The sequence below is a fragment of the Silurus meridionalis genome, chromosome 16, assembly GCF_014805685.1.
Source record: "Silurus meridionalis isolate SWU-2019-XX chromosome 16, ASM1480568v1, whole genome shotgun sequence".
Classification (NCBI taxonomy): Eukaryota; Metazoa; Chordata; class Actinopteri; order Siluriformes; family Siluridae; genus Silurus; species Silurus meridionalis.
The window spans coordinates 11,921,033-11,933,515 of NC_060899.1; the positions used below are offsets into that span (position 1 = coordinate 11,921,033).

The following is a 12,483-nucleotide window of genomic DNA, read 5'->3' on the forward strand; positions in this document are numbered from 1 at the left end:
CTTGCTGCTCTGAGGTTTTCCGTCATGACATAACGCTTTGCAATGCAAAAGTGCATCACGGCAGTGTGTGATGCACACTGTGAAAAACAGCATTCTATTAATTATGCATTTTAATGCGTTTTCACTGTGTGAACACCAGAGGTCCCACTCTGCTCAACCTTTAGAATTCAAATATCCAACGAGCACTCTGGGTCTGATTGCTCTGGGTCATAATGATTGTCATACATTATGCTATATTTGGTTACACAACCATGTTATAACACTTAAAAAGAGCTCTATCTGCAGTCTAACCCCAAGAAAGAAGTTGCAGAACTTTGATATTTTAGACAGCTTTTGAGTCTCTTTCAGAAATATCACATATTTTTCCTAAGTCAAAGACTGTTTATTAAATTAAATTTATTTTTAGTTGATTCAAATTATTTTCAAAGATTTTGGATAACTAAACAGAAACTAATCGAATCGTGAAGCCAATACAGTAATCCAAATTAAATCATGATCAGAATGTATCGTTTACACTGATAATAGTGTCACTTTATTATATATAATGGTGGGATTTAAGAGCATTCATGTTTAAGCAATCCAAACCAAGCCAAATAAACTTGGTATAGTGATTTTAAACATGTATTGACACTGTGTAAGTTCACAGCATATACAGCCATTAGAATTTATTTTATAATCCTTAAAAATATATTAGTTTCTTATCTTTTATACAGCATATGCAGCGTTTCTGCAGGTTTCACTCAAATTCAAGACCTTTTTAAGACCATTAAGAATTAGAGGCCTGAAAGTTTAAAATTTTCCAATTTATTTTTAAATTGTAAACTTTTTTAGACTTAGAAACCTTTTAGAAACCCTGACATATTTTGTCAATTGTATAAAACGTTTATTTTATTGGGTTTATTTGTTTATTTATTTATTTTTTTGCAATTTTAAGTTATCTAAATGATCATGTACATTCAATTTGTACATGCATTATTTAGAGGCCTTGGATTTGTTTTCATTTTAAATGTTTTGATATCATGCACTGTTTTTGATGCATTTTGATAGCATGCACTGAGCCTTAGGTTCTACATTGTCCTCTTACCCTTGGATGATTAATGATCCATACTAATCCGTATTCTTACATTTTTCCCCTTTCCTTTCCACATGCTGTCTCCAATGATTGCCATATTCATACTTGCCTGCAGTCACTGGCCCCATATCCCACAGATATAACACAAGCAGCACTTCCCCAACCAGGCGAGGCAGTCACTTCTCATGCTCCTCTTATACACGCACAGTCATACTTAAACCCAGTTTCACCCCAGGCCTCCATTAGTATTCTTTCTGCAGACCCAATAAGATCATCTTTAAGCAACTTGATGCCACAAAATAAACAAATCCAGCATAACACTGCCCCTCTGCCACAAACTGAAATTTTGCCCCAACAAATGGCAGTTCAACAACAACATCAGGTAGTTTTGGATCTGCAGACTACATTGCTACAACAGCCACCAACATCATTACAACAGATGGAGCAAATTAAAAAACAGGGGATATCAATTCAACAGCCCCCTACTTCAGCTGGAATGTCACAACAGCAGATAGAGAATGCACAGTTAGTTCTGCAGGAACAGCAGTTGCAGTCAAGTGTCTCACAGCAACAATATATACTAACCCATCAACAGCAGACTCTGGTGCACCCTCAGCAGATAGATCCACAGCAACAGGTATATGCACAACAATCAGCAGGAGTACCTAAACCACAGCAGTCTGTAATTCAACAACAGGTCCAACGGAAAGCCTCCATTCAGCAACTCTCAATGGAACAACAGCAGGACCCGCAATTGTTGCAACACCACCATCAACAATTGTATGTGCAATGTCATGCTGAAAACCAAAATGTAGCCATGATGCACTCAACTCCCCCACAGTTACCACTTGCAGAGCAACAACAAACAGTTCAAAGTATACAGAATATGGAACAGCAGAACCAACATCAAATATATTCACAACAACAGATAGGGCAGCAAGAGAAACCAATTCCAATACAACACCAGAATTCTATAGTGGCACAGCAGATGGAGCAACAGAATCCACCATTGTTGCAGCAAGTACAGCAGCAAGCTATTTCACAACCGACAGGGGAGCAGCAGCAGCAGCAACAACAGCAGGCACTAATGCAGCAGCACTTGGAGCAACAAGAAGCTATGTTGCTACAACAGCAAATAATTCTACAGCAACAGCATTTTGAACGGCAGTCTTTATCACAGAAAAATCAACCATATTTAGAATATCAGAACCTGCTATTACCACAACAACAGACAGAACAACAGTCACAACAATTAGAGCAAGAGGCTTTATTACAGAAGCTAGAACAACAGCAAAATCAAGTTTTTTTACAACATGTTCAGCTCCTTCAACAGCAACAGCAATTAGAGCAAAGTCAAAAGCAGCACCAAATAGATCAGCAGCAGAGTTTACTACGTCAGCAAAAGCTTGAACAGCAGCAGCAGTCTGTATTGCAGAACATTTCACAACTTCAGATGCAGCAGCAATCTGAGCAACAAGCTTTTCAGCTACATATTGACCAACAGCAGCATATATTAGTACAACAACAGAGAGAATTACAGATGCAACAGCAGGTTCTTATACACCAACAACAACAGCAAAATACAGAGTCACAGCAGGCACTACCCAACCAAAACCAGGAAAAGGAACGATTTCAGCAAGCTTTATTTTTACAAAAGCAACATAGGGACCAGCAAGCTGTAATTCTTGAGACGGTTCAACAGCAGCAGCCTGCTTTAAATGAGCAGCAACAAGATCAGCAGCAAGCTGTATTTTTTCAACAGCAAAAACAGTTGAGCCAACAAGTACCTCTTGGGCAACATCACGGTGGACAACAGCAAGCTTCTACTATTGACATTGTTCAACAGCAGAATCTACTTAAACAACAGCAGGAGCAACAACATCTTCAACAGCAAGCTTTATTTTTACAACAAAATCAACAGCTGGACCAGCAAGTAGCCCCTGTGCAGTCTATTCAGAAACAGGGTTTGCTCAGTCAACAGCAGGATCAGCAGCTTCAACAGCAAGCTTTGTTTTTACAACAGCCAAGCCAACAAGTAGGCCTTGGGCAAAATCACAGTGGACAACAGCAAACTGTTACTCTTCAGACTGTTCAGCAGCAGGCTCTACTGAGGCAACAGCAGGACCAGCAGCACCTTCAGCAGCAAGCATTGTTTTTACAACAACAACAACAACAACAGTCAAACCAACATGTAGTCCCTGGGCCACATCACAGTGGACAACAGCAAGCTGCTACTATTAACATTGTTCAACAGCAACAGCAGAATCTACTTAAACAACAGCAAGAGCAACAACATCTTCAACAGCAAGCTTTATTTTTACACCAGAATCAACAGTTGGACCAACAAGTAGACCCTGTGCAGCAACATAGTAGGCAACAGCAAACCATAAGTCTTGAGACTGTTCAACAGCAGCAGCAGATTTTACTTCAGCATGAGCAGCAGCAAGCTTTGTTACTACAACAGCCCCTTCAGTCGGAAAAAACTGTTACTCAACACAAAGCAGAGCACCAAACTGTCCTTTCTGGGCAGCAAGATGGAATTTCGGTTATAGAGTCACAAGTAACAACTGGTGCTCAGTCATCATCACAAATGATTAGTTCCCAAATTTCAAGTCAGTTACAAGCCCCCGTACACACTGACCAACATGCACTGACTCTGTCAGCACCTCAGGCTCAAGGTCCAATACAACAAGGTGATGCATTACAAATGCATAGTCAAACTCCTTTACAGCCCCACAGTCTCTCGGCACCACAATCTGCAAGTTCATCTGTAGCACAGACTAGCGCGATTCACATGGCATTTCCGATTCCAGTACAGAGACAGGATTCAGCACAGCCACAAGTACATTCCCAGGCATATGTCACAAGTGAATCACAGACTCAAATGATTGTACAGGGACAGAATCTTCAAGCTCAAGTTATGCCACATCACTCTATAACCCCTGTTCTTTGTCAAGTTCCAGGGATACCAGCATCAACTCAAATATCAAACCAAATTCAGTCTCAAGTTCAGGCCCCTTCTGCCTTGCATACAGTGCAGTATCTTCATACCCCACAACTCGGTCAACACACTATTCAGCCAGTGCAAATTGATTTTACACAAGGTGCAAAGCATCAACAACATCAGTATCGGCGAATGGTTTTGTCTCCAGTAACGGTGCCAACTACCATTGCTGTGTCCGCAGGTACTGTAGCTCCTGCCACAGTACCTACCACACAGCAGTACTTACAGCAGACCGGTCAGGCTCAAAATCAAGTTCAAGCACAGACACAGCCTGCCCTGCAGGGACAGCAACAGCCAGGTGGCATCACTCTTCAGACTGCCATGCAGCCTATATCCCATGTGCAGCCCAAAATGATTCAACAGTATGAACAGCAACCACAGCAAATCCAACAGTTGCAGCAGCAACCAGTACAGCTTCAGGTTCAGGCCCAGATTTTGTCGTCTATTCAGCAACCTCCACCATCCCACCAAACTGCTGTGGCTCTAGATCTCAACCAACAGTCATCTCCTTTATCATCCACTTTGCACCCTGGTGTGGCATCACAAAACTTACAAAGGGAAGCCTGTCAAACACAAGTTCAGACTGCAGCACTTTATAGTCATGCTGTAGCAGGCCTACCACCTTCCCCACAACATCAGCCCCAATCAATCTTGCTTTCCCATGCTTACAGCCAGACATGTACTCAGTCACAGGCACATCCCCACATACAAACACATGTGCAATCACAGGCTCAATCGCATGCAGACATGTACGCTGAGACTGCAGGCACCTCTGTGCAGCCACTGTATTCTCAGGTTGCCCTGCAATCCCTGCAGATAACCTCCAGCCCATCTCATACGTCCCTCAACAGTACCAACTTATCAGGCTCCCACCTTGCCCCCACTGCTTCAGAAGTCCTCGTGCCGGCTGAAACACAGCTAAGCCAGGCTGGGCTAAACAATATAGTTCCTTCCCTTCCTCTTACCAGTGCACAGCTCCCCGGTTCTAATGGCACTGCCCTTCCCTCAAACTTACTGGCAGACTGTGACCCTGCATTGTCGGGCATTGCACAGGTACAAATGCTTATCCTTATCAATGTAACATTTATTGTAACTGTGCTTTAAGACATCTTGTACCAGCAAATATTATAAACAATTATCTCAATTTAAATTATTTGAAAAGCAAATTAACATTTCTTTTTGGTACCCTATGATTTTAACTTAACATCCACTAAATCAAACATATACTTACAGAATCGAGCTTGCTATTTCTCAAAGCTTTGTGTCTATAGATTTTGTAGAGTTTTGGTTTTGCTTTTTTTAATGGAATTTTTATATTAGCAGTTTAGCTGATTGCCTTCTTTTCTGTTGGTATTTTTTTTTTCCCCCTGTATTTATGTTTGTTTGTCTCTTCAACTAAACGAATAGGGGAGCCCAAACCAATCTACCAACCGACATTCTTTAGTAGGGTATGTTTCAGACACTTAAGTTCCTATCTTTTGAACTCATGTGTTAGGATGTTTTCTTTGATATCTGTTCAAAGATTTATATAGAGTTGTTTTTTTTTTTGTCTGTCAATTTTTGCTTCCAGCTCTACTCTAGTCAGTAAAGACGACTCTCCATTACCCTTGATTAATGGAAAGCTGGAAAAGTTAAAGACTCAACGCAGGTCTTCTTACCAACGGCCTGAGAGAGCCACTCACTTTCAGCTGACCATGCTGCAGGTAAACATTTTGAATAATTTTTTCCTGTATTTTTCATTGCAGAAAATGTATTAAATAGCTACAGCAATTATCAGAAGAAAAAATACTGTTTTTGCATTTTCAGGTGTCAAACACTGGCGAAAACATGGTGGAGTGCCAGCTCGAAACTCATAGTAACAAGATGGTCACGTTCAAATTTGATATTGAGGAAGATGCACCTGAAGATATAGCGGATTACATGGTTTGATTTGTATACATTTTGGTTTATGTGGTTTTGAACATATTGTTATTGAGCATGGAATTTTAAATAAATGTTTTTCTCTTTGTTCGATAAATGAAAGCAATTTTTTTGCTATTTCCAATAAGTGCAATAGAAAATATATTTGCTACTCTTCCCGTCAAGCCTGTTTTGCCTTCTTGGTTCCTGGCCATGAACAGCTGTGGCATCAGATTTGAACTTGCAATCTTGCGATGATGCCACAACCATCTGTGATCAGGAGCTAGGAAACAAATTGGGCTCCTCCAAAATTTCTTCTTTGCCAGTCACAGCAACTTTAGCCATTTATGGAAATGTATTGAGCAAATGTCTGTAAAAGATATACTTATGAGAGTTCTTATGTATAAGACTTCTATAAATTCTTAGAATGTGTTATGTTGCCATTTAATGCTGTGACTGTTTCTGAATTCACATGTTCAGGATCACGGACTAGTATCTGTCATTTGATTGGGAGAGCTGGCTGATGAAAATGAATTAGCAGGTGACTTATTTGGTAAAGAAAATGGAATAAAAGTGCGCTAATGAGAATTTCTTTGTAATGTGCTCCATAGGTTGAAGAGGACTTTGTCCTTGAATCAGAGAAGGAAAAGTTTGTAGAGGACATGAGGTCTATAGTGAAGAAATCCCAGGAGATCCTTAGCACTCAGTCAAAGGTCTGGGTTGTTTTATTATTGTACAATTATATAAAATTTGTAAAAAATTAAATTAAAAAAAGAAAAAAATATGTCAAATGAACTTGAAGTTATGTTTTGTTTTATGGTTGTATAGTGGGAGTGTGCACTCTTTTTAAGGGGCACCATATGAAGAAAGAGAATGGAAACGATGAAATAAATAAATTCTATGCTTAGTTCATTTCTTGATTATTAAAATTCATCAAACACATTTAGGTTTGTTGAAGTCAAGTTCCAGTTCTCTTGCAATGCTCCTCTCTTTCTCTTTCTTGACATCACTTTCTCTTTCAGAATGGATCTTCGGAGCAGCTACATGTAAGCACTCCATCAAGTTCTACAGGTGAGTGTATTGAATGTCTGTTGTAGAGTGGGTTGATAGTTCACTTTACTTTTTACACTTTTGTTAGGTTGCAGCCTAATACTACGCTTTCTAATTGAATTTTTATTCATTATCTACCCTCACTTACCCCATAATGACAAAGTGGAAGAATTCTAGAAATGTCTGTACATTGTTTAAGTTAAAAAAAATCTGAAATATCACATTTGAATAAGTATTTGGACCCTATGCAACAAAACTTGAAAATTTGATAAGGTGTCCAGTTGCCTCCTATTAATCTGGATTGTTGCTGAGATGTTTCTAAATCTTCACTGGAGTCTACCTGTGGAGAAGTTTTTTGTCTGGTCATGATTTGGAAAGGCTCACACCTCTCTATAGAAGGCCTCACAGCTGACATTGCAAATCAGAACAAAAAACAATGGTCACTCTGACTGGGCTTCAGAGATCCTCTTTGGAAATAGCACAAAGATCCAGAAGGACAACTATCACTGCAGCCCTACAACAATCTGGGTTATATGGCTAGTGGCTAGACGGAAGCCTCTGCTTTGTTTGGAACTGGCACCTCTCATCAGCTCCCCAAAACCATCCCAAAAGTAAAGCATTATGCTGTGGGAGTGTTTTTTTGTAGCAAGGACTTGGCAACTGGTCAGGGTCAAGGGAAAGTTGAATGCAGCAAAGTACAGAGACATTCTTAATAAATACCTGTTCCACAGCATTCAGGACTGTGCTGAAGGTTCACCTTCCTTCATAACAAAAGCCCAAGCTCAAAACAATACACGAGTGGTTTAGGAACAATTCTGTGAATGTCCTCCAGCAGCCCAGCCAGAGCCCTGAATTGAACCCGATTGATCATCTCTAGAATGATCTAAAAGTGGCTGTCTCTCGAACGGTCCCCATACAACCTGACCCATCTTGAGAAGATTTGCCATTAAGAATTGCAGAATATCCCCCAATCCAGGGGTGCAAAGCTTGTTTCGTCATACCCAAAAACATTTCGAGGCTGTAAATGCTGCCAAAGGTGCTATAACTGAGTATTGAATAATGGCTCTAAATACTTAATTTATTTATTTTTTAACAAAAATATTATAGTTTACTAAATAATATGTTAAATGTCAAATCTAAATAAGAAGCTGAGTCCTCTTGGGCAGGTTTTAATTTAGAAATTGGTTAGCTTAATTATGTTGCTGCATTGTTTCTTTTCCCATTTGTGGTTTTCTGTCTCTTCTATTATTAGACTCTGCCCCTCAGTCTTCTCCAGTGGGTCGCTGGCGATTTTTTATTAATCAGACCATTCGTCATCGTGACTCCCAGTCTAATCGTGAAGTCTCCACTCCATCACCAGCAGAGGAGAACCAGGGCCCGATTGAGCGAGGTACAAAACTAGCAATTTTTATTCTTTAATTGGCTTTGAGTTTGTTTTATAGGACAAGGATTAGAATTACCTAAATAAATAATGAACATGTACAATTTCAAACATTCACTTAAGCCAGTTTTACTGTTTACAATTCACACTGTAACAGATTGTACAGTAACGTATGTCTTTGTTAGATTAAACAATTAAAATAGATTTGTTTAATAATAATTGCCTAAATACTGCTTAAAACCTATTCTTCTCATTTGCTGTAGCTTCAGACCATGAGGATTCGCAGTACTCAGAAGCTCTGCCTGGAGTACGTTTTTCTCCATCCTTACTTCCAGTGTCCTCTGTTCCTCCCTCTACTGTATCTGTACAAACTTTGGGTCCTGCTGTCTCTGTTCCTCCCTCCACTGTGTCTGTCCAAACCTCGGGGCCTGCTGTCTCTATTCTTGGTACGACTACCTTGGACTCCACCAGCTCTGTTCCAGCAAAACTAAACATGTCTCCAGGAGATGCAGTCATGCAAGACATAGGTTTTACAACCACTACCCAAGCCACAGCATCCAATCAAGCCTCTTCATTTCAAGTTACAGCCCCTCCTGTAGCTGATTATATCCATCCCTTTGCATCTAGCAAGGATATGAGCTTTGGATCCAGTTTTGGTGTAGGTTCTGAGGATGCTGCTTCTATAGTGCAAAGCATGCCTGAAGATCAAACACCACTCTCTGACAATTTGTCTCAGACCACTATGCCTTCTTGCATGTTAAATCAAGGGGAACAAGTGCAGCAACTGCAGCAGTTACCCCAATTACCAACAATGCAGAAACCTGAAATGCTGCAGCATGGACTGCAAACTCAACCACTCACAGAAGGCTATTTGCTTCAGCCTCCGAAGGGAAACACTGATCAATCACAGATGCAGCAACAGCTTTTGTTACAGCAACAACAGTTGCTACAGACAAAGCCGCAGGCATCACTGCCTCAGTACACCACCTATGACAAACTTTCTTCAACCTCAGAGCAAAAGACACAGCTCTGTCAAGCTGAGCATCCAGCATCTCATTTCCATCCAGTGCAACAGTCAATTCTACAGCAAATCCCATACCAACAGGCACAGTCAGACCTTCCAATGGATTCACTATGTCAGCAGAGTGTCCACTTACAGTCACAGATGGAACAAATACAGTTGCCTGGTGTTGTGCAGCAGCAGGCGGTTCCACTGCAGCAGTATGTACAGCAACAGGAAACGGTGTTGCAGTCTGAAGAACTGACCATGCAGTCGCAGCAAAAGTCAGAAATGCAAGAACCCACACTAAATAGAGTACAGGTGCAGTCATTGATTTTGAATCAGTCTACTCTTGAGGAAAAACAACCTCAGCCCAAGCTAGAGCAGGTGCCTCAGCCTGCATCCCTGCTTGGCCAGAAGCAGCTCTCTATCCAACATTTTGAATCGGAGCTCACTTTAGTCCAGGGCACTACCACAGATGACACTTCCAGCCAGTCAGCTTCTTTGCAACAACTGTCTGATGCCTCTCTCCCCCCTCTGTCACTCTCGGAGACAGCTTTGCCAGCTCTGGCTCATGTTCTTTCCCCTTCTCCTGCCCAGCCTTCTTCAGTAGCTGAGTCAGACAGTGAGGGCCCCCCAAAAATTGAGTTTGTTGACAACCGTATAAAGACACTGGATGAGAAGCTGAGGAATCTGCTCTACCAGGAGCACACCGGTAGTGGGGCCACAATCTCCACCCATACTCCCGACCTTCCTTCCTCCACATCTACAGCTGCCATATCAACCAAGGGAGAGGAGTCATCAGAGTCTTGCCACACACTGCCACCCTCCACCTACTCACTTCCTCCTGCCTGCTCTTCAGAACCCTCTCCACATTCCTCTTCTAGCACCACCTCCACCACCACTTCTTGCTCTTCCTCCACTTCATCAGACAGAGAAAGGGAGAAAACAGGAGATGATTTCCTCAGCCAGAGTGCTCCAACCCACTCCATTGCTGTGGAGCACCAGCCAGCCTCATCCTTCTCCTCTACATCCCCACCCTGCTCCCTCCTTCCCTCTCCACAGGAGACTGTGCCTGGACCTATAGCCCCACTCAGTGAATCTACAGTCCTTGTAAGTTTGGTCTGCTACAAAAAAAAAAAAAAAGAAGCAGTCTGGTCTGGTTTTGGCTGCCATCTGATCTTATACTATATACAAACAACAAATTCCCTAATTGTTTTTGTTTTTTAAATTAATTCACAATTTGGATTAGTGTACATGTCACTCTTGCTATGCAAACTTCATACCAATGAATACCAATATGGGTGGATATCCTAACTAGTGTAAACTGAATCAAACCTGTCTCTGAAGCCCTCTAGTGGCTGAGTGCAGTACTATTTTTTTTAACTCATCCCATATTCTCCTTGGGTGAGAATACTTACCCAGCTACTTTAATATACAATAAATGTGTTTTTCGCATTGTTTTAATAGATATATTGTAGATGTCAACTATTGTATTGGCAAAGTGTTGGCATAAACCAGAGCAGCTAACACTAACTGAATTTTATTTAAATCAGTTTACTATAGACTGTATTACCTTAGCTAATACTGGAAATTACCTTTTAATATTAACCAGTCAATCTTTTTTTTTTTTTTAATGAAGCACACAGAGCATTAATTAGAACACTTCTCCATTCTAGATGAGAGCCATCACTATATGATGCTGGCATGAAACTTGTGTGTACATCCTGCAAGGCTAACTTGTTTTTGTCTCACTGTGCAAACGCAGTAAAAATTTTGACTTTTATTTTGATTAAGTGTAAAACTGTCAAATAGTACTATGCTGTCCACCCATATATTAATATTAGTCATTGATTTATACTCTTTATCATGTGCATGTGCTTCCAGGATTGTATTTCTGATATCACAATGTCTCCCTCTTCCACCCTTTTACCGTGTATACCCAGGCTGTCCCCTCCCCTTCTGACAGTGTCGCCATAGATGCCCTCCAGCCTTCCTTCTCCCAGCAGTCCCTTGCACCAGCAGCCGGACAGCAGCAGCACAATGAAGGAGGTGGATATTTTGGCCTAAACCTGACTTGTCCTAGTATCAGAAATCCTGTTAGCAAGAAATCCTGGACTCGCAAATTCAAAAGCTGGGCGTGCAAACTGCGCCACTCCACCAGCTTGTTCAAGAAGCCCAGAGTCCAGCAAGGTAGCGTCTGTACAGAGTGCAAGCGAGAGCGAGTGAGGGGTGTGGGTGGGCTACGCCATTAACTGAATGTGCAGATAATATAGCATATATAACTGACCCCTTACCTTGCTAGATAGGGATTGTCTAATCATTAATAATCATTAATCCTAATGACTGTCTAGGATGTGATGTGATTGTCACTGTCACTGTTCCTGGTCGCACTGATACCACTAAATTAATTTAAATTCCCACTACATATTAAAAGAGATTTTCCACCTTTAGAGACACTGTCCTGTACCTTTTCAAATTCAACTAATCTGATTTCTCAGCTCAATGTCTTCATGAATTCCTCATGAGCCAGATCATGTTTTAGAGCAGGGCTTAAGTATGTACAGGGCAGTGGTTGCCCAGCCTATAGCTCCCAACTCCATAATTTATAGATGCAAGTTTGGCTTTTTAGCTATTGCTTATTTTTTAAGTTGGTGTATATTGAATTTTTTGTTGAATTTAACTTCTTTTAATTTGTTTGCATGGGTTACCCAGGTGTAAGAACAGTACAGTGTAGGAACCAGATTGAGTATTCAAGATTCAAGTTCAGCCCACCTCATCCTGCCCCTCACTTGCCTGCACAGTTCGGCTACCCATCTCACAGGTTCTACTATTTCCCCCCGTACATATGATGACACTGAAAAGTTTACACCTGTAAAGAAGCTTGGTTTTGCATCGTCCGTATTCGGTGCCTAAGCGAAGCTTTACATGAACAGCAGCAGGTGTAAACTTCAGTAGTACAAGTAACATTGTAAGTTGAAATCAGTAAGTAAAATCATTTTGGCACAAGTATGTAATGAAACAGTCAGTTCCTCTGTGTAGCACTGAAATATTCATATTTGCTGTGGTTCACTTTC

At 41.0% G+C, this 12,483-nt stretch overlaps 1 protein-coding gene across 8 annotated transcripts in view; it reads left to right on the forward strand.

Annotated features, from left to right (window-relative positions):
* si:dkey-151g10.3 (serine/threonine-protein kinase WNK3) overlaps positions 1-12,483 on the forward strand; it is a 54,042-nt gene that overhangs the window by 33,642 nt on the left and 7,917 nt on the right. The window contains exons 10-19 of one of the 8 annotated variants that reach the window (XR_006928138.1): positions 1,188-5,129; positions 5,484-5,524; positions 5,647-5,779; positions 5,883-5,999; positions 6,587-6,688; positions 6,998-7,046; positions 8,278-8,415; positions 8,670-10,519; positions 11,353-11,599; positions 12,122-12,377. Coding sequence is in view for 5 of the 8 variants with exons in the window: in XM_046869322.1 (XP_046725278.1) it covers positions 1,188-5,129; positions 5,484-5,524; positions 5,647-5,779; positions 5,883-5,999; positions 6,587-6,688; positions 6,998-7,046; positions 8,278-8,415; positions 8,670-10,519; positions 11,353-11,599 (6,619 nt within the window). In the remaining 3 variants the exon portion in view is untranslated. Of the gene's footprint in view, positions 1-1,187; positions 5,130-5,483; positions 5,525-5,646; positions 5,780-5,882; positions 6,000-6,586; positions 6,689-6,997; positions 7,047-8,277; positions 8,416-8,669; positions 10,520-11,352; positions 11,600-12,121; positions 12,392-12,483 lie in introns of all 8 variants that reach the window. The other 7 variants (XR_006928140.1, XR_006928139.1, XM_046869323.1 and 4 more) reach the window with 7 other exon arrangements.